This window comes from Polyergus mexicanus, unplaced genomic scaffold (genome assembly GCF_030449975.1).
Source record: "Polyergus mexicanus isolate NDT 795.1 unplaced genomic scaffold, iyPolMexi1.0 SCAF_2, whole genome shotgun sequence".
Taxonomy (NCBI): domain Eukaryota; kingdom Metazoa; phylum Arthropoda; class Insecta; order Hymenoptera; family Formicidae; genus Polyergus; species Polyergus mexicanus.
The window spans coordinates 12,408,856-12,430,975 of NW_027223322.1; the positions used below are offsets into that span (position 1 = coordinate 12,408,856).

The window sequence follows — 22,120 nt, forward strand, 5'->3', positions numbered from 1 at the left end:
ATAATAAATTTGTATATCTCAATATTACCTTATTTTATAAAAAAAGAATTATACTTGTCAATATTTTGCAAATTAAACATAATGAAATTAGATACTGTAATATTATTCAAACATTGTTCATGTCGCAAACTTTATCAATTCTATATAATCTGCACATACAAAATTGCATATGTGTAGATTATATAGTAAAACACTATGTGTTAATTAATTTTAAATATTTTAACAATTTTAATAAGTAAGAAAAAAAAAGCAATAAAACATTATGTATTTATTGAAAAGTGTAAGTCCTCGCGATTTGAATTGATACATTGTCCAGCGAAAATTTCAGGATTCAACAAGTTTAGGGCGAAGCTTTTGGTTTCAATTCATCATAACAAGGTCTCAAAAATATTTGATTCTTCTTTGCTGGATTATAGTATTCATGTCCCTAAAATATTAATAAATCTCGTTAATAATAATATTAAGTATATGCAATTTTTGAATAATAAAATCATAAAAACTCACAAAGTTAAAACTAAAATAAAATAATGGGTTAATAGGAACCGTGTGTAAGATAAAGGATACAAAATAGATTTAATAAAATTAATTTAATAATAATAAAATGCGATTTTTCTATTATTGTATTTTGATACTTACCTTAGACCAATCGTAAGAAACAGCATATGCAAATATCTGTCCATTGTGATTAAAACAGCAATGTGTGATGGGTTGCTCCATTGTTTCAGATGATTTTAACTTTGTACGTGCATCTTTATCCCAGAAACCAAAAGTACCATCACCACCTACAGTTGCTACAGTGCCATGTATTGGATGGAATGCTATGTCATTAACCTGTGTATAAATTGATAAATAATAAAAAATATTATTGCAGTTAGAAGAAATTAAACTTCTTCTGTAAAAGGTTAAATGCAAGTTAAAAAATTTAAACAATTTGAACAAAATGTTTACCAACCGCATAAATGTCCTGATATCCATTTGGTGTACCATTAGTTCTATGACATTTAAATGTGAAATTTTCCTTCGTACTAAGATTGAGATGATGAATCGCTACACGTCCCTCTGTGCTTCCAATTGCGAAACCGGTCGGAACTTTCTTCTTGTCTCTGAAAATTGCTACACAACGATATTGATACTTCAAGCTTAGCTCAACTGGTTTGTATTCGCGTGGGCTGCTTTCCAATTGGTAGACTATTAATCCACGTGTAGCTGTTCCCACAACTGCCATTGGATAATCCTGTAATATTGTTAATTTTTAATATTGTTATAATTTTACATGTTAGAACAAATTTTATTGTATATATATATATATATATATATATATGTACACTTACCACATCGGCGCAATAACATCTTTCAGGTAGATTGATAGTCATTGCAGGTTTAGGACTACGCAAATCCCAAAACTAAAAAGTTTATATTTTTCAATTAAAAAGTTATAAAATATAAATTAATAAACTCTCAAGCAAAAAAAATTTTATAAATATTAACTCTTAGCGTTTTATCCCAGGAACCAGTCATTAGACATGAATATGTAGATGCCTTTATCCAATGACAAGTTCTAATAGGTGCATCATGAGCTGCCACTTGCATGCTCTGATTTGTGGCCAGATCCCAACATTTTGCTGTTTTGTCACAGCCTGCCATAAATACCTTGGTTCCATCCTAGCAATATTTATACAGTTTAATATTAATAACAATTAAATAATGTAATTTTTTATGTAAACATCATGATGACTTATTTTATTAGGGTTTACTACATACACAAAATTTCATTAGAATGTAAGATGAATAGAAACTTACATCGCTCCAACATACATCCAAGACCGGCGCTGCCATGCTTTGCATTGATTTAGGTACCGTCTTGCCAGATTGCTCGACTTCCCAACAGCGAACATTGCAATCCCAGGAACCGGCTACGAGAAAATTCTGTTGGATAGATGCCGGGCTAAATGCCAGACTAGAGACAGAATCGTCTGGCGGCGAAACGACTTCGAAATCCTGCATGGGATTCGATGTATTTGACGTTCCAGTCCTTAATGTGTTGTTCTGATTAAACATTTTTAATTAACGCGGTTTCTTGCTTATTTTCTGAGATGTAATCTCTTCGCAGTTCGCAGTAATCTCTCTGTAAAAAATTCCAAATTGTATTCACATAAAAAGAGGTTAATTTTTCCCTCACAGATTGTCTGTTCCGAAATATATTATTTCGAATCGTTTACCTTGTAGTTTTTCACATCATGCGTGAAAAAACAGCTTTATGTCATTACGCAAAAGAGATTAAAAATACAAAATAAATATTCAAACGTTCCACAATTGATGTCAGTTTTAAATTACAACTGTTAACGCTAATGTGCCTGCAACCAAATCCGTATATGTAACACACGACGAATGACGAATCAAATGTAACTAAAGCCTGTATCAGACTACGCATTGAAGATTGAAATTTGACCAATCAGAATAAAGAAATTTTAGTTCCTTTTGTTCTGATTGGTCAAATTCCAATCTTTAATCTTCAATCTTCAATTTTCAATGCGTAGTCTGATACGGGCTTTAGGGTGCGTTCGGGGAGCTCGCTGTCGCAAGTTGCAAACCAAGATCTGTTCAGGAAAAGTTCATTTGTACAAAAATCTACGCTCCCGGATGTAACCTCAAACTAGTGATCATTGGTGAAACTTTACAACACGTGCTTGTAGTTGTTTCTTGATGTTTCATTAAAAAAAAAAAAGATAAAGTGCGTGCACTTTGTGTTTCCAAAAAGGCAGATATTAAAAGAAAAAAAGGAAGTGCTCTTCTAACACAAAGGACAATAAATTAAAAATACAAAAAATGGCTTTATATAATTTTAAGAAGATTGCAGTTGTTCCACCTGCGAAGGTTGATTTTATTGTTGATTTTGATTATAATTGATATATTTTATATTTAAAATGTCTTGTAGTTTTTTTTTAAATATTATATATAATAATCACATTTTGCTTTTTTCGCACAGGATTTTATCGATATAATTTTATCGAAGACACAACGCAAGACACCGACGGTTATTCACAAGCAATATAAAATCACAAGAATACGTGCATTTTACACGCGAAAAGTGAAATTTACTCAGCAGAACTTTCACGATAGATTATCCCAAATAATACAAGAATTTCCTAAGTTGGATGATGTTCATCCTTTCTATGCCGACTTAATGAATGTTTTGTACGACAAAGATCATTATAAGTTAGCTCTTGGACAGATAAATACCGCCAGGCATTTAATTGACAAGTAAAGAAATGATACACACACACATATATATATATATATGCATACAATATAACTATAAGATTTATTTTTTGATTATAGTGTGGCAAAAGATTATGTTCGTTTATTAAAGTATGGAGATTCATTATATCGATGTAAACAGTTAAAGAAAGCTGCCTTGGGCCGAATGGCCACTATTATGAAAAGACAAGCAGCCAATTTAACATATCTTGAACAAGTTCGCCAACATTTAGCTCGATTACCAAGTATAGATCCTTATACACGCACAATAATTATATGTGGTTTTCCAAATGTTGGCAAAAGTAGCTTTATCAATAAAGTAAGTAATACATAATAACTGTTGCACTCATATTTCTTATATAAGTAGTATTTAATGTAATTTTATGTGACTTAATCTAAAGATTACTCGAGCGGATGTAGAGGTTCAACCATATGCATTCACAACAAAATCCTTATATGTGGGGCATACTGATTATAAATACTTAACGTGGCAAGTAATAGATACACCTGGAATATTGGATCACCCGCTGGAAGAGAGAAATGTAATAGAAATGCAAGCAGTGACTGCTCTTGCTCACTTGCGAGCTGCTGTGCTTTATTTTTGCGATTTGTCCGAGCAATGTGGTCATACTTTAGAAGAACAAGTGAGTTGAAGGTCACAAAGAAACAGTAATTATGTTCTAATACAGCATTATAATTATTTTGTTTATTTAGGTAAAACTGTTTGAATCCATAAAGCCTTTATTTACGAATAAGCCTCTAATAATAGTGTTGAACAAAACGGATATTGTACGTTTAAATGAATTATCCCCGGAAAAAAGAGCTGTTCTAAAAACACTCGAGGACGATACAAATTTACCTATGTTAGAAATGAGTACAATCACCGATTTCGGTGTAATGGAAGTAAAATTGGAGGCTTGTGAACGACTGTTAGCCTTCAGAGTCGATCAAAAGATTAAAACTAAAAAGGTATTTTATCTCTAACAGCTTTTTTTTCCGGAAAATCTTTAAATACGATTTACTATAATTAATAGGTTGAAGGGCTTCTTAATCGATTACATATTGCTCAACCGAAAAAAATAAATCCTAATCGCGTCCCATGTATACCGGAGAATGTTCTAAAGAAAAGACAGATTGCCGCAGTGATAATCGAGAGAAAGCGTAAATTGGAGAGGGAGATAGAAGAGGAGATGGGAGACGATTATGTACTCAATTTGAAAAAGAATTACGATATCGAAGGAGATCAAAAGTACGATATCATACCAGAGATTTGGGAAGGTCATAACATAGCGGATTACATAGACCTAGATATATTCGAGGTCAGTCTAAACTTTATGTTATCGAATTGTATGAGACTGCAATTGCCATGATAAAACATGTCGTTCTTCCCGTTTTTTCAGAAATTGAATCAATTGGAAAGGGAAGAACAGTTGAGGGAAAATGCCGGTATGTACGATTACAAAGTGCCCGAATTGTCGGAGACGATGCACGAGATCAAACAGCTGGCAAAACAGATTCGAGATAAGAAGATCATCATGAGGGACGAGGCGCGGATAATGAAGGCTTCCACGAAGCCAGTTATGCCACGTACAGCCGCGGCCAAGGTCCGCGACCGATCGGTTGCGAAGTTGAAGGGACAGATGGAAGAGTTGGGTGTGGATATAGAAGATACTAAAAATGTAAGTGTTGAGATATTTATACAGAATTTAAATATTCATAAGAAAATTATGTAGAGTATATTGTGGTATTGCAATTACTATTATACTATTATTGATATTATTGTCATATGTATGTATTTCAGTATTATAGATTATATTATACACTATTATGACTTTTCTTTTTATAGGCACATTTTAAACGAACGAGAGGACGATCAAGATCGCGTTCAGAACCCGCTATGAAACGTATGCGTTTAGAATCAATGTCACAATCGCGTGCTCATAGTATGTCAAGACCACCGAGAGATGAAATGGGTGTTAAAGATGTGATGGTATGTTAAAAAGAGATATTTGACAATTTAATCGCATACAATGTATTGCTTCTATTCATGTTCACAAAAATTGAGAAAATTAATCTTAAAGTGAAAAAACTAAACTTATATGTAGATTGATTTATTCAATTTTTCTTAAAAAAGTGAAATAATCATTAAATTTAATCTTTCATTTAATTTATTTTTTTATTTATGTGAAAGATATTGATTATCGTTCCATTATATATAATAAATAAAAACAATGTTATACTTATTCGCATTTCAGATGAAGACGAAACTCAAGAATATAGCACACAAGGCGTTAAAGAAAAAGATAGCCAAGAAAGGTCTCAAGGGTGAAGCTGATCGTTTCATTGGTAACAAAATGCCGAAACACTTATTTACTGGTAAAAGAGGAATCGGCAAAACGGACAGAAGATAAAGTTAGATATTTATATAAATCTTACATATTAGTTCTTTTATATTATATAAAAATATACAAAATATGATAAAATAAAAATAGTTGCAAAGTATATGCAAGAAGAAATGTTTTTAAATGTAGTTTTTAGTTAAAATAGTTATTGACATCTTTTGGAACTCTACATGCACACTTGGAGATTGTTGCTAGCTGATTTGTAATTCATGATCAATATGATAAAAAATACAATCATAATTTATGAATGAAACTCTCGTGAGACATCAACTGGCATGTTTGTTAAGAGAGAAAGACGAAGAGATCTCATTTTCCATTTCTCCGTTATTATTATGGCGGTTAAATAAATATTTCCAATTTAAGAATAGTATTTTTATGACTATCCGGCGTAGCATCAATGTGCGTGGTTGCATAATTGATACAAAGGAACCTTAGAACTCGAGCGGGATAAGCAGGCGTTTTACTAATAGATAAGATTCTTTTTTTGTTACCGACCGAGAATTTTATTCTTACGAAATACATCAAGATAAGTTTTTTTTGAAATCATATTCGCTAATAGGAATTAGTAAAATATATCGAAAACTCTTTTTAATTTGTGAATTAATAAATAACTATAAATCTTGATCAATCAAACACTTTTAATACGTACGGGAAATCTCTTTTTCTGTATATGTGTTAATGCCCAGACATAGTATACCAAAATTAAACAAACGAAAAAAGACAAAAGAGAGAGAGAAACGTTAATATTCATTAACAACTGTCTAGCAACAGCTAAAGCTAACAATCTTGCTGCAATACGGATAAAAAAGTTTGATTGAGAATCGTGTGTAGAATTTTTTACATTTTACAATATTTATATTTGTACATACACAATAAATTCAGATTCTTTATTAAAGTAAAAAGAATTATCACAGAAAGGAAAATAGAGCGAAGCAAATATTGAAATTTAGTTCATTGAACTAAGCCACTGATTTGTAAGTAAAATTTTCTTGTAAACGTTCATAATTTTTTTCTTCTAAAAAAAAATATATTAAATAAGATTAAATTTTATACTATATTTTATTAGATATTATTACATTGCATTTATATATAAATAAGTATAGTATAGAAATAAGTGTATGCATAAGATTCAATTTCTAATCACTATAAAATGTGTTTTTTATGTGTGCTTAATCAACTTGTTACGATCTAATTATTTATTTTATTGCTCTACTTTTGTCGAAGGAGAACATAGAGAATAAAGGCCTCATCTATAATTTATAACAAAACTTAAAAAAAAAATTTTACTTATAATTTTATGTATTATATATAAGTGTATCCTTGTGATATATATTTTGATTTGTATTTGTATTTTACTTTTTGCATTATATATGACATATATAATTTATAAATAATATTTTATCTTGAATTTGTTGCAAATTATAGATTGTCTAAAAAACTTAATGAATTTCTTAAATTCAAAAGTATAATATACAATATATTTTTTCATTTATATTTTTGAATGATAATTAATTGCTTGTTAATTATCATTTATATATATAACTACATGGATCATGAATTAGGTAATTATATATAGATATAAGTGAATTTTTTAACCTCAAGTATAATAATGTATGGTTTATGAGTTTACTATTGTGTGGTATATGAAATTACTATTAAAATAATATTGAAAAATGTTCTTTATTTTTTTTTATTTTAAAAAATAATTATTTTCGTGAGAAATATTTTTTAAATTTTATCTTATTTTTCCAAATCTTTAGAATTAAAATTAAATTTTTTAACTGTTTTTAATTGAGCACAATAATTGGAAATATTAATACAGCGCAGTGTTTATACTTATAAATAATTTTTTATTGTAATCAATAAAAAATCATATATTCTAAGGATTAATGATTGCACTGGTACAGTTTTGGATAATTGATATAAAATTATGAAATTATTAGAAAAGATTAATGTTTTTTAAGCTATAATATTCAGTGTTTATAAGAATAATATAATATTGAACATCTATTATTTGCAGGGTTGATGACAAAGATGATGTCCACTATAAATAAAGATGGAGTTTACCATTGTGAAACACGACTTGAACAAAACAGATTGTGTTATACATGGAATATTCCTGATATTTTGGAAATTTATAAATTTGGTACTGCATTATATTCTGTTGAATCTAAAAGTTTTACATTTCAAATGTGTCGTGCAAAAGATAGTTTAAATTTTTATTGTATACCTAATGTATTATACACAAGTTATAATATCTCCTATTCTGTTTTTTTGAAAACTAATACAGGAGAAATGACTAATGTATTAAAACCGACATATATAAATTTGATACATAATAGCTCAGCATACAGTAGCTCAAACTGTAAAGAAAGTCTATTTTATGAGCTACCTATTTCACATCTTTCCAATAAGCATTTTTTATCACCTAACAACACACTTACAATACGCTTTGAACTGTATATATTCGTACGAACGTACAACAATAGTGTATCCTATTCATATAAGAGACCTGCTATGGCAGATATTTTTGTTCCTAAAGAAAAATCCGATTCAATTGTTTCGTTTATAATAAACAATGAACATCTTGAAGCAAATAAGAACTCGCTATGTTTAAAAAGTAAAGTCTTTAAAGCTATGTTTAACTGTGGTCTAGAGGAAAGTGTAAACAATGAAGTAGTAATAACTGATATAGGATATGATATTCTAAAAGAATTATTATCTTTTGTACAAATTGGTTATCTATCTAAAACGCTGGAAGAGATAGATATATCTGGAAACGCAATATGTGAACTTTTTGTAGCAGCTGATAAATATGATATACAAGATCTCAAATTAATATGTGAACAATATTTAATTATAAAGACGACAGAAAAAAATGTTGTAGAACATTTAAAAATCGCACATTTAAATAATGGAAAAATATTGAAGAAATATACCAAAGATTTTATTAAATTATATTCAAAAGATATTGTGGATACCTCAGAATTTATAACTTTAATGAAAATGTATCCTGAGCTGAACTCAGACTAAAAATATCGAGCAAAATGTGAAAATATCTGCAAAATCTGCAAAAAAAGTATAATTTAAAACGTCAATATATATGTCAGTATAATTTAAAATGTTAATATATATATATATATATATATATATATATATATATATATATATATATATATCAGTATAATTTCAAACGTAATATGGACATATATAGTCATATACAATATATAAAACTGAATTAGAATATATAATTTCTATATTTATAGAATATATATTTTTATATTCCACATTTAATTCTCATATTTCATATTTGTGTATGTTATATATCATAGACTAAGCTTTTTAATTTATAATATGAAATAAAATGCATACTTGATATTAAAATATAGTTCTTTTTTTCTATGTGTGGATATATGAATACCATCCTTGGTTTTTATGCTTTTTATACTTTAGCAAAACATAGCAAAAACAATGAAGATAAAAAATTCAATAAAGAAATATTTATTTTATATTATATGCATTATATTATATATGATATAGGGTGCCCCCAATTTAAATGGCAAAATTTCAGGAGCGTGTAGGGGACCGAAAAGCTAAGACAGAAAGTCCTTTAGAAGTTTGCTCGTTTTTGCTCCATTTTGGAGAAAATCACAAAAAAAAACAAGTTTTTCGTTTTTTTACTTATTTATTTACATTTTATTTATGTTACTATCTATTTAATGCAGATATTGTTCAAAATGTATGTGTCTCTTGCAATGCAAGCATTACATCTAGTACTGACCTTATTAATTGCAGTTAGACATTTGTTCTAGTGATATTTAATGCACTGTCTCTTAATTGCTCTCTTAAACTGATTGGCACCATAAAGAATAACATCAAGTGTTTACATATGTAAGGAATCTTGAAGCAGAAAGTTTATTCGGTGCCAATCAACTCAAGAGAGCAACTGACAATGAGAGATTGAATTTTTGCGATTTTCTCTAAAATGGAGCAAAAACGAGCAAGCCTCTAAAGGACTTTCTGTCTTACTTTCGCTTTTCCCTATACACTCCTGAAATTTTGTCATTTAAAATGGGGACATCCTGTATATATATATATTTCATATTATAACAACAATCTTTTTGTTATCAATTTATGGTAGGACTTTGTATCTCTTAAAAGTTAATAAGTTTTGTTCTAAAAATTATTAATCTAATATTGTACAAAATAGGGATTTTAAATTTATTCTGCTTGTTCAGTTCATTTAATGTATATTATAAAGAAATATATTAAATATACATTCTCAAATTAGCATATAATTGGTTTGGACTTTTATTGTTCCAAGTTATGAGTGATTATCTGCTCTGGCAAATTCTTCTGGTCTTAAAGAAAAAAAAAATGTAAATTCATATGTATGTACATGTATTGGCAATGTTATTATAATAAAATACATGTTATGTCCTATTATAAAAAGAGAAAGGAGCTTTTATATCTTGATAATGAATTAATGACAAAACTCGTATAAAAAAACTCTTTTTAATCTACATATATTATAAAAACTTGGTGTTACAAACATATAAGAATTTTTTGCACTGATTAGTACATTATAATTGACTTATTTGTTCATTGTATCATTTTTTATAGAATTTTGTGCGTTACCAGATCCATAAGTACGATCCCACTCGATATAAATGTTCAAGTCTGATTGAGATACGCTAGGTCGCACATTGATCAATGCTTGCTCGAAATCGCAACTCGTTATATACCTTACTTCTTCCATTTTAATATCTCCCAACTGATTGAAAGGGATACTTCGAATCGGCTCCATGCTCGCTTCCTTGCATAGATTCGTCATGTCGGCGCCGGAATATCCTGCCGATTTTTCTGCGATCTTCACGATATCCGCTTCATTGAGATTGTGTTGTACCGAAGTTAATAAATTATTAATTATCTGTTTGCGTGCTTCGAGTTCCGGCAGAGGAACGTACAGTCTCTTGACGAGACGCCGTCTCGCTGCCTCATCTAGCTCTTGAGGCCGATTGGTTGCGCCAACGATCAAAATACGATCATCCTCCGAAGTCGTCGCGCCGTCTAATTGTACTAAAAACTCTGTCTTCAGCCTCCTAGAGGATTCATGCTCCGTTTCCGAACGTTGCGTTAACAGCGAGTCAATCTCGTCAATGAAGACAACAGACGGCTGATGAACCTTGGCCACCGCAAATAACGCGCGAACCATTTTTTCGCCATCGCCAATCCACTTAGAAGTCAAGGAGCTGGCTGAAATCGAGAAAAACGTGGACTTGCTCTGTGAAGCTATGCATTTACCGATGAGAGTTTTTCCAGTTCCAGGTGGACCAAAGAGTAAAATCCCTTTTGGCGGACGACGAAGACCAGTGAAGATGTCCGGTCTCAACATAGGAAATACTACTACCTCTTTAACGATTTTCTTGATGTATTCGAGACCGGCAATATCGTTCCACATTATCGCCTTTCCCGATTCCATAATTTCGTTTCTAATCAACTCGATCATGTTTGGATCGATATTCCTTAGCCTTTCATCTTCCACCTCTTCTACATTTGTTTTGCTTTGTAGCAGAATATTGCTCTGCATCGAATTCTCCTTATCTCGTTTAAACGGACAGACGAACTGAGAATTGACCGCTGAACGACCACCTAGAGTTTTTTTCGGCGCCGATTTATTTCTCTTCATTTCTTGGATATACAATTCGTCTCTGGCACTCCTGAAAGAGTCGAGTGCGCTCTTTTCTCTTTTCGTGTCTTCATTCACAGCTCGTTTTAATTTTGATGCTTGTGGATTTGTATATCCGTACAAGTCTTCTTTTGTATCATTTGTATTATTATTGCTTAATATAGGTCTTTTTTGTACAAACTTATTCAAATTCTGATAAGAAGAGTGCCTGTTTGATTGTATTTTTGATGCATTCTGTTTAATATTACTTATATGCTTATTAGAATTGCCATTTTCATGGATATTTGTGAAATATGCAGATATATTTTGTTCACTATTATTAGGCTTCAACAAAAGTTCTTTATTTGAGTTTTGATTAGAAGATGCTTGTAATTGCGAAGATATTTTTCTTTCTTGTATATTTTTACTTCTCCTTGTGTTATTTACTATTTTTTCTATGTCCCTATCATAATAAAATTTTCCTTTACAAGGTAAAGTATAATTTTTTTGACAAACCAAAGGTTTGATAAGATTCAGTGTAGCATCTTCATCCTCTAAACCTGATTTCCATTTCAATGGATCATTTTTTATATCTTGCAATTGAGATTTAATCTGTTTCCAATAATTGTTTATTTTGGTTGTATCTGTCATTAAAATAAAATAATCTTTAAGATCTTTTTGTAAAAGTATTGCTGCTGTATCCTCTGAATCACTGTAATGTGTAATATTTTAAAAATAAATAAAAATGTTTGGTGTAGTAAATTTTTAACAAGTGATAGAAAACTATAAGTTAACTTACAATAACTTTGCTGTCATATTTTTCATAGCAAGAGATCTGCGTTCAATATCTATGATATCGAAATCTTTATGTTGCTTTGAAAATCTTAGCATATGATAGGCAGCCAGAATATTATCGTTTCCCATCTTCGAGTTTTGTGAAACATTTATATTCGCGTTATTGGAATTCATGTTTCTGGATCTCTAATAAATAAAAATTCAATAAATTTTAATTAGAAATATATTTATAACTTAATGTATCTCAGGATAGCTTGTATATCATTGTTATTCAAGTTTGACATTTATACTTAACGAATTCATTTAACGCTGTAATTGAACATTTTTTTGTATACGTTTGACAATATTGACAATCAGGAACAATTATTATTTATTATAGCAGAGAGAAGCCTGTGAGAGAGGCAATGCCGGCGATTTTCGTGGGACGCTTTTTCTAGGCCGTAGAGGAGCGCCGTGCATCCATTTTTAGGAATTGGAAACACTTACCCACATCTACTTTTCGATACTGTCGGTCAAATCTCCATATGGTTCATGTCCGTGCTACATCCACTCTTCGATACTCTTCGATGTTGGTCATTTGGTTTATATCCGTGCTACGTTCACTTTTCAATCTTTTCGATAGTGGTAGTACACTGATCGCTCGACGAAGAGAGATGTTGGCGCCGTCTTTGTCTCTCTTTCATCGCGTATGTGTGTAGTATCCGTGAAGGCACAAACACCGATACGTTGAGCACACGGATGCGATCGTTCAGAGATAAATCTAGATAAGGAGCGACAATCGCGTGCTGTCCTTGTTCTTCTAACGTATCGCTTTACGATCGAAATACAACCTAAAAATGCTTTCTGGCCTCTCGTGGCAGAAAGCAGTAAAATGCAACAAGATTAATGGGCTTTAAGCCCGTATCAGACTACGCATTGAAAATTAAAGATTGAAGATTAAAGATTGGAATTTGGCTAATCAGAACAAAAAGGACTAAAATTTTCTTTATTCTTATTGGTCAAATTTCAATCTTGAATCTCAAAATCTTTCAATGCGAAGTCTGATACGGGCTTAAGACATTGCAATCATCGGAAAGAACATTAGTAATATAATATAAATATAAATAATGCACTCTCGATTATTTTTAAATGGATCTAGGATCTAGCCATTGTTCTCTCTTGTTTCTTCTTTATCTTTGCATAATGGATCTAACATAGACATGCATCAACAAGCTGTTTTACCGTGGCACCGAAAAGTGAATTTGGCCATGTAGTTTTGCCGGCTTTAAAATATATCCAGTTGGCGCGATTGGCGCTACTATACCAGCTACCAGCATACCAGCTAGAAAAACGGCAACGTGATTTCTCCCAGATCTCTCTCTGCTTTTGTTGCAAATATTTTCCCTCACGTAATACAATTTTGTAGTAAGGTGTTCAAAAATGCTAGAAGTAATTGTAATCGCGTCGATTTAAAAATACTTGTGAATAAAAATCTAATCGATACTCACCGAGAGTTATTTCGGAACAATATGTGTTATATGGCCATTGTTGGATGTTTAATCTTACGTATTGTAAATTTTTTTCTCTAACGCATCTCTTTTATTTTTTTCTCTTTATTTTTTATTTACAGTAAAATGGAAGAGTTGCTGAAAAAGTTGGCCATAGAATTGTACGACGTCCAGGCTCTGAAATTCGGAGATTTTGAGATGAAACTCGGCTTAAGAACGCCGGTATATTTCGACTTGCGGGTGATAATTTCATACCCGAAACTAATGGTATACATATACATACACAGTATAACACATACGAGAGAATTGTGATAAATTTGTACAAGATATATAAGCGATATATATATTAATATATCTCTTTATTGTAGTCTAATTTGGCGAAAGCTCTGTGGACTCTTCCGGATGACGTTACAAAAGTATCTCAAATTTGCGGAGTCCCGTATACAGCATTGCCATTAGCTACCCTGATCTCAGTTGACAACGGGATTCCAATGTTAATGAAGAGAAAGGAGACAAAATTATACGGCACAAAGAAACTCATCGAAGGTGTCTTTTTGCCTGGTGATAATTGTGTGATCATCGAGGATGTCATCACGAGTGGTAGCAGTATTCTGGAAACCGTTGATGCTTTGAAGAAGGAACATCTGAATGTAACAGAAGCATATGTGGTAATTGATAGAGAGCAAGGTGGCAGAAAGAATCTTGAGAATCATGGAATCAAGGTCAAGAGTTTATATGCAATCACGCAGCTTATGCAGTATCTTCTTGAAGCTGGAAAGATCACATTGGAAGTTGTCAAGGATGTTGATAATTATCTGACAAAGAATCGGGCACTGACCATTTCCATTCAAGGTAAATTATTTTGATAGAAATTGATATATATGTCTTATATAATTTATCATTATTATCTGCCGTTTTTTGCTTATAGGCAATATAGCTATACCAGATGACAGATTGAAGCTGGCATACTGTAAACGCGCAAAATTAGCAAAAAATCCATTGGCCTCGAAATTGCTGGAACTAATGGAGTCTAAGCAAACCAATCTCTGTCTGGCAGCTGATCTGAAAAAGACGGACGCGATTTTAGAATTAGCAAACATAGCTGGGCCTCACATTGCTGTACTGAAAACCCATGTGGATATCATAGATGATTTTAACGAGAATTTTATTCTTCAGCTAAAAGAGCTAGCAAAGCGGCACAAGTTCCTATTGATGGAGGATCGCAAATTTGGCGATATTGGCAACACGGTGTTGTTGCAATACAGATATGGCTTATATAAGATCGCCGAATGGGCCGATTTGATCACAGTGCATCCGGTATCCGGTGCGTCCATCATTGACGCGCTAAAAAAAGGTCTGGAGAACATCATGGAACCTCGCGGCATCTTCCTCGTCGCCGAAATGTCTTCCAAAAGTGCATTAACCACCGGTGATTACCTGAAAAGCGCAGTATCAATAGCGGAGGAGGCTTCTGACCTGATAGTCGGCCTCGTGTCTCAATCCAATCTCTCTGTACAACCCGGGCTGCTTCAATTAATGCCTGGTGTCAAGTTATCCAAGAGCGATGATGGGTTAGATCAACAATATAACAATCCGGAATCTGTTATCAATGCAGGTGCCGATTTGGCTGTTGTCGGTCGAGGTATCACGGAAGCTTCTCACGGTTTTTTAAAGGCTACTTTGGAATACAAAAAACAGCTCTGGAATGCATACGAGAAACGAATAAATTCATCCGATATGTGACAATAATATATATAGTTTACAAGCTATTTTTATATAATTTTGTTCCGTATACAGCTGGATCTGTAGTTTTTTAAACTGTAATTATCTGTTCTTATTTTGAGATAATGTTTTACGTATCAGGGATTTATTTCCAAATATTTTTTTTCCAATATATGAGATGAATATATAGTTTATATACTTTTATAAAATACTATATATATATATATAGTACGACTTAAATTATAAGAAAATCATATGTAATATGATTTCTAAGAGCATATTATTTAAGAATATATATTTATCGTACAGATAAATATAATGTGCCATAGAAGAGGAGGAATATATGATCAGATTGAATAAAAAGATCTTTTTATATATGACTTTTGTAATTATTCCATAAGAAAAAGGGATTATCATTACATGTGTAAAATTTGTTATTAATTGATCCTATGTGTGTGCATATTTTAATTCCATAGAATAATTATAAGTTAATTTATATATATGCACAACTTATTACATAGAAATGATAAATAAAAAAGATGTATTATTTTTATATGAAATATACAGTGTTTATATATAATATATAAATACATAATTTAAATATATATAATTTCGTGTCCCAATCGTTCTTGAGAAAGATTCTGAAAATATATATATATATATATATATACCGAAAAACATAATTCTGAATCATTATTATTTTTCTGAAATGTGAATTTTAAAAGATTCGAAAGTAAGCTTGAATTCTCTGTCGCAAAAATTATAGATCGTCTGAAATCGGAGAAACGCGTCTGAGAAAGCAGCCTGACGTTGGCTTCGCATCGTCCGTCTGTGAGTGGCGATTTTCCCGCGCGATAACACGCGGTCAGGTGTCAGTCAGCCGCCGCTTCGCATCGCGGACGGATCATCGGGTGGAAAAAGGATTATGAAGGAACGTATAGCGGCTCTCTAAAACTTCCGTGAAGTCGTGAATCGTGATACTAGTATATAGTTCAATGCGTGATACTGAATGCCGCGACGGTGACGGAATGCCGGCGTGATTATCGTCGATACAGGTAACGATTATCGCTATTTCTTCGCGTGATCGCGCAAAGTAATCACGCGACTTTAAGTATCGGCTTCACACTAAAACTTGTTCAATGACTTGAATTTGCAGCGAAAGGTTTATCACGACCGAACGATATGGCGCGATGTCTCGAACGTATCTTTCTTGAATACTTGAGAGAATAAATCTTTTAGTCGAGACAGTTATGTAATGACAAACATACATATTTATCATTTTATAACTAGAGAATGAATACACTGTTGTAATAAAGTTTCGTAATAGTTCTGTGGATAAATATGTTTACATTAACTTACACCTCACCGATCGTTTTCATTTTTACATATATTATAGAGGGCACTTTGAATTTTGTGACGCTCTCTTCTCGTTTCAGAGATATACGAATTTTGAAGTATCATAATTTTCGCATTTATTTCTATGATCTTTTCGCTATATCTTACTTGCGTGTTTATGTTTTTTTGTTTACATTTTCGTCACGGTCAGTATATTTTCGCTAAGAATTTCTTTTGTTTACGAGTTTTTATTTAAACGTCAATTTAATTATGATAAACGTATTGATGAATGTTTTAATATTATGACAGATGTATATATCCTCTTACAAATGATTTATAAAGTAAATATCATTTAATAAGATATAAAAAATTGTATATTATATTTTCTCACAATTGCTAAAAATAAAGTAGAAAGTTGTAAACCCATGTTAAACTTTACTTCGCATTAAAAAGTATATGCGTGGAAACAGTATGTTCCGCTCCCCGCCCCCCTACGGGGGGCTCCACTATCAAAAAACTAGACACATAGGTTTGCGTTGAACCTCGCTTTGCATGGAAAAGGGAAATATTCAAGAAGCTTCGTTTCCGGAAATGTAAACGAACACTTTTTCCACGTCTGCTTTACACACAAATACAATAACAAACATTATTTTTATTTATTTTATAACAGAAAAAGCATTAAAACCGTGAAATTTTAAAATTGCATATCTCTGGAACCAGAAGAGAGCGCCACAAAATTCAAAGTGCGTGTTACTTACGAATGTACCCTCTATATAATACACGTAAAAATGAAAACGTCCCGCGAGGTATAAATTAATGTAAACATTTGCCGTTCTGTGTTTTTACGGTGTCGTAATAAATGATATTTTAACAAGACGGTTCGTTTTATCTTTGACGTTTTAGACTCTTCCTTTAGGCGTGTTCTTCGTCACAATTCTTCGGCACAATTCGAAGCATGACAGAGATGACAACAATGACAGAGTTCGAGGAAAATGTATCCTTCGACGCGGACGATCCAGACTTTGCACCTTCGCCTCCCGTGATACGAAATGTTTTTCGTGATGCGCGTCATTTCGCGGAAAAATTCGACATTAAAGGTAGGCGTATCTTGATGTTTTTTTAATCGCCAGAGGTGTTTTGACTTATCTATTTTAGTTCGAAATCTGCTTGAATCGTTTGAAATTGCAATCGAAGGAATTATCACAATCGAACATTTTGACGCTAGAGATGTGTGTGGGCGATATTAATACTATTATTGATTATTTCTTTGAAATATTAGGCCTTGATCGTGCTATTATTCAAAATGACAATTTATATTTTCCGTAAATGTCTTAGACCAGGAAAAAATCAATCATCAATTTATTCTCTCTCCTTTCTCTATTTCTTAGCATGTATTAGGAGAGAATAAGATATAATAAAATTTGAACAAGTCCCAGACAGTACGGAAAAACCAAAAGACATTTTTAAAATGTCTAAAAAAAACAATAAGACATTTTCATGATGTCTTTTAGGGACCTGTGCTATCTGGGAGTATATTTCCAATTGAAACATTAGTATTTCTATCTTTTATTTGTTAGATTCATTAATAATAATAATAAAAAAAAACATGTTTTTATATAAACTACAACTTGCGATTTTGAGTTGTACGTATTTTTAGACGCGTCTGTTTGAAGGTTAAACTGATGCTGTATTCAATGCCGTACTTACGGGATGTCGAGCTAAAAGTACCGTTATTTCGTATTGCAATATTAAAATATAATATATGTAATACGATCTCTCATTTTCCTCTTATTGCGATAGTTTTTTGTATTCATTCGATGTTAACGTGATTATGAAAATTTTTTTACACCAGGTATAAAAATTTTTGCAATACTGTTTATTCATTTATTGCAGTGCAATCCCGAAGGCAAGAAACGCTTATATTAACGCATATTAATTCGCAACACACAACACATGCACACATTGGTATACAGAAAGTTATTTCTGTGAAATTAAGTACTTTATATTGTCTGTGGAATTAAAAATTTTAATTTGGATTAAACTAGAAGAAAAAATCAAATTATTTAATTTTTAAATACATGTATATGTATGTGTGTGTATATGCATATATATATATATATATATATATATACAGGGTTCCATTTTAAAAGTTCCACCCTCATAACTTTTCAGGATCAACATTTGAAGGAAAACGAGTCGGATAAAAGTTGTAGGGAACAAAGGGGGCTATCTAATAGTGATTGGATTTGACATTAAAGGTCATTTTCAAGGTCATTTAAAGGTCAACTTCCGTTTTTTAAATGGAACCCCCTATTTTTCATTACATATTCTTGTAGCTAATCTCGAGAGCTTTCCAAAACACTATAATAAAGTATTTCTTCATTAAGTACTTTTTGAGTTATTTTATATTTTAATCTGACATATTTTGATATATAAAGTAAAATATTTCGTAAAATATTCAGTTTTCGATAATCTTACCGTAATATTTTTATGTAGAGAATAATGAGATAAATCAATTAGTGCCAAAAAAACAAACAAATAATTGTTTTAAAAAATACATTGTAAATAATTTTTTTAAAAACAATTATTTTTTATACTATTCGATTTGTCTCATTATTCTGTACATAGAAGTATATTAAGATTATCGAAAACTAAATATTTTTTACGAGATATTTAATTCTTTATATCAAAATATGTCAGATCAAAATATAAAATAACTTAAAAAGTACTTAATAAAAAAAAATACTTTATTATAGTGTCTTGGAAAGCTCTCGAGATAAGCTACAAGAATATGTAATGAAAAATAGGGGGTTCCATTTAAAAAATGGAAGTTGACCTTGAAAATGACCTTTAATGTCAAATCCAAGGTCACTATTAGATAGCCCCCTTTGTTCCCTACAACTTTTATCCGAGTCGTTTTCCTTCAAACGTTGATTCTGAAAAGTTATGAGGGTGGAACTTTAAAAATGGGACACCCTGTACACGCACACGCACGCACACACACACACACACACACACACACACACACACACACACACACACACACACACACACATATTTATGCAAGTATGCGCTATGACATTTCAGTCACGCGTGACCGATGCGCGCGATATCACGATTCAACGTTGCGACGCGCGTAAATTTTAATATATATAACGCATAATTCTCACGGATCTTTGGTATTTCTGATGAATAAAGAAAAGAAACGTTTCGCACTTGTTTATGCAAATCGTCCGTACTTTAATCTTTTGATTTTCATTTGACTGCGATGAATGAACTAACGGTGAGACAACGTTTCACTGGAAATACTGGATTTGCAAAGAAAAATTTTTTTTTAAGTCTCTCTCATAGACATTTCTTTTGTACTAATCTCGATTACGACTAGATGTAAAGTCTTTTGAAAAAGAGCGTTTACAAAGAACGCAAAAATTGGAAAAAGCGTGTAGAATACACCTAAAAAGAATGACACATCTTTAAAACGTATTTACGACGTCTTTTAAAGATTTTATTATCGCTCGATTATTTAGAGAAGAATACGTCAACTTGGTGACAAAAAAATAAATTAAAATATAAACGAAAAGAAAGGCCAATTGGAACCCAGATGCGGTGCTTAGCGCGTAAATAATATTATATCTTTTTAGAAAAAAATAAATCATCGATTATATTATTATTATTATTATTATTATATATCTGATCTAATTAAAAAGAAATTAAATATTTCGTTAATTTGGATTAAATTAGAAGAAAAAAAAATCATTTAAATATTTTATATGACTATTTGTAAATATTTTTTATTATAGAAAGATAATATATAAAATTCAACGTAAAAAAAAAAAGGAAAGATTCAACGTAAGGAAAAGATAAGAATTTAAACAATTGTAATATTTTTAAATGAAGACTCACACTCTTCTGACGAAGATCGCGGAATACAATTTCGTGGTATCATCTTCCATTGTTGATCCCATTCAATCTGTCTATTTTTCGTATATTCTTGCTACTATTAATCCGCGATATTCTCGCGTGTATGAATCAGCGGTCAGACGAGGATCTTCTCGGAAGGATTGGTCGTGAGACGCGACGCGGCGTTCTTTATCTCTGTGTGCGTCTCGCCTCGCGACTCTATTATTATTATATTATACTAACATAAACGTACACAGACACGCGCGCGCGCGCGCGAAGGACACGAAACTCGATCTACGGACAAAATTGGATCCACGGCGGCTATCGTCTTTCTTCCCGGGAACTCGACGTATAGCGGAGCCGACGCCGGTAGTGGTGTTAAATATACGTCTCTTCACGTCTACTAATCGTGTAGATAAAGAGTATCCTTTATTAAGATAGAGAGGAAAAGGGAGGGTACACAGCAGACGCTCCCTTCGACGAGGGGTATCATTTGGTTTCCTGCAGGTTCATCGCGTTTTGCTCTTACAATTCCTCAAAATTGACGAGTTCATTATACAAGAAAATAACGTGTTAGTATATAATTAACACGTTATGTATAATTATAATATATCGTATAATTGTTGTATGTTTCATTAGTGATATTAATGTATTTTTCAAGGAATATAATATTTTTAAATCATTATAATTAATTTTTCCTCGAATATGTATAATATTATATTTTATATTTTACATACTTTACTTGATATATCAATTTTTAGATAAAAACGTCAATTGTTAAGATTAACAAATTAATGTTTTGTTTATGATTTAAAATTGCATGATGTGTAGCAATTGTCTAGCATATCAATTTTGATTACACGTGGTCACTGCTCATCCGTTAGATGGCAATCAAGAAGTTTTTTTCTTATCTAACTAATAAATAAGAAGAAAAATAATAATTCTTACAAAAAGTAGTCATTAATTTTTTTTTATTGCATATCTTATGAAACAAAAAATTTTATATCAATTTTTGTCTTTGCAAAAATTGTAAAGTTAATTTATAGGTTTTTTTTTTTTAAAGTTCGTTCTTTTATAACGCGTGTTTTGTCACTTTGCATAATGCATTTTTTTGTTATTTAATGGTGTCGATTTTTATTGCCATAGCATCATCTCTTGCCATATTTAATTACTGGTTAATGGAAAAGAAAAATAATTACCGAATAGAACATTCTGATAAAAAGCGAACAAGTTCAAGTTCAAGAGAGATTAAATTATGTATACATGTATGCTCCGAGTGGTTTTCGTTGCACACGTGATTCTCTCGTGTACATTAGTTTGGTAACACGCGTGAAATCCACTCACGAGAGTCTGTAGTTCTAATGTGATATTCTAAAGAGCTGCCTAAAGAGCTTTGTACCTCTTCTCTCTTTTTGAGGATTTTAAATGAAACAAATATCATGAAACATCCGTGAAAAAGAAAAAGGGGAAGAAAACATATAGAAAAGTGCGATTATAAATAAACGGATGCTTGTGTCGCGTGTGAAATTTTCCGCGCAAACAGAAAGTTTATC

At 31.5% G+C, this 22,120-nt stretch overlaps 6 protein-coding genes across 9 annotated transcripts in view; 4 read left to right on the plus strand and 2 right to left on the minus strand.

The window, feature by feature from the left end:
- Positions 1-18: 18 nt before the first annotated feature.
- Positions 19-2,365, minus strand: Rae1 (ribonucleic acid export 1). Its single transcript, XM_070312634.1, has 7 exons — positions 2,220-2,365; positions 1,801-2,125; positions 1,489-1,662; positions 1,332-1,403; positions 953-1,234; positions 637-831; positions 19-427 (listed from the first exon to the last, which is right to left on the minus strand). The coding sequence occupies exons 2-7, from the start codon at positions 2,056-2,058 to the stop codon at positions 341-343; spliced, it is 1,068 nt and encodes a 355-aa protein (XP_070168735.1). The 5' UTR covers positions 2,059-2,125; positions 2,220-2,365; the 3' UTR covers positions 19-340.
- A 287-nt stretch (positions 2,366-2,652) lies between these two features.
- On the plus strand, positions 2,653-6,600 carry Non1 (nucleolar GTP-binding protein 1). Its single transcript, XM_070312646.1, has 9 exons — positions 2,653-2,874; positions 2,987-3,261; positions 3,340-3,577; positions 3,660-3,902; positions 3,973-4,227; positions 4,293-4,577; positions 4,659-4,937; positions 5,105-5,248; positions 5,514-6,600. Exons 1-9 carry the CDS (start codon positions 2,827-2,829, stop codon positions 5,667-5,669), a joined length of 1,923 nt encoding a protein of 640 aa, XP_070168747.1. The 5' UTR covers positions 2,653-2,826; the 3' UTR covers positions 5,670-6,600.
- A 1,086-nt stretch (positions 6,601-7,686) lies between these two features.
- LOC138942428 (TD and POZ domain-containing protein 3-like) lies at positions 7,687-8,693 on the plus strand. Its single transcript, XM_070312659.1, has one exon. It carries the CDS (start codon positions 7,695-7,697, stop codon positions 8,691-8,693), a length of 999 nt encoding a protein of 332 aa, XP_070168760.1. The 5' UTR covers positions 7,687-7,694.
- Positions 8,694-10,175: 1,482 nt separating this feature from the next.
- Positions 10,176-13,062, minus strand: LOC138940528 (fidgetin-like protein 1). Of its 2 annotated transcripts, none has more exons than XM_070309515.1 (3): positions 12,610-13,062; positions 12,128-12,309; positions 10,176-12,040 (listed from the first exon to the last, which is right to left on the minus strand). In XM_070309515.1, exons 1-3 carry the CDS (start codon positions 12,613-12,615, stop codon positions 10,255-10,257), a joined length of 1,974 nt encoding a protein of 657 aa, XP_070165616.1. In that variant the 5' UTR covers positions 12,616-13,062; the 3' UTR covers positions 10,176-10,254. The 2 variants fall into 2 exon arrangements, with proteins under 2 accessions (XP_070165616.1, XP_070165621.1); XM_070309520.1 differs by lacking the exon at positions 12,610-13,062 and adding an exon at positions 12,419-12,603.
- A 136-nt stretch (positions 13,063-13,198) lies between these two features.
- R-l (rudimentary-like) lies at positions 13,199-15,785 on the plus strand. 3 transcript variants are annotated; one of them, XM_070309541.1, is made up of 4 exons: positions 13,199-13,206; positions 13,733-13,877; positions 13,979-14,462; positions 14,539-15,785. In XM_070309541.1, exons 2-4 carry the CDS (start codon positions 13,737-13,739, stop codon positions 15,351-15,353), a joined length of 1,440 nt encoding a protein of 479 aa, XP_070165642.1. In that variant the 5' UTR covers positions 13,199-13,206; positions 13,733-13,736; the 3' UTR covers positions 15,354-15,785. The 3 variants fall into 3 exon arrangements, with proteins under 3 accessions (XP_070165642.1, XP_070165634.1, XP_070165628.1); XM_070309533.1 differs by lacking the exon at positions 13,199-13,206 and adding an exon at positions 13,275-13,527; XM_070309527.1 differs by lacking the exon at positions 13,199-13,206 and adding an exon at positions 13,275-13,511.
- Positions 15,786-16,214: 429 nt separating this feature from the next.
- Positions 16,215-22,120, plus strand: part of Pino (protein pinocchio) — a 43,184-nt gene continuing 37,278 nt past the window's right edge. The window contains exons 1-2 of the mRNA XM_070309565.1: positions 16,215-16,387; positions 17,571-17,764. Of these exons, the coding sequence (XP_070165666.1) occupies positions 17,623-17,764 (142 nt within the window). The 5' untranslated portion in view covers positions 16,215-16,387; positions 17,571-17,622. The remainder of the gene's footprint in view (positions 16,388-17,570; positions 17,765-22,120) is intronic.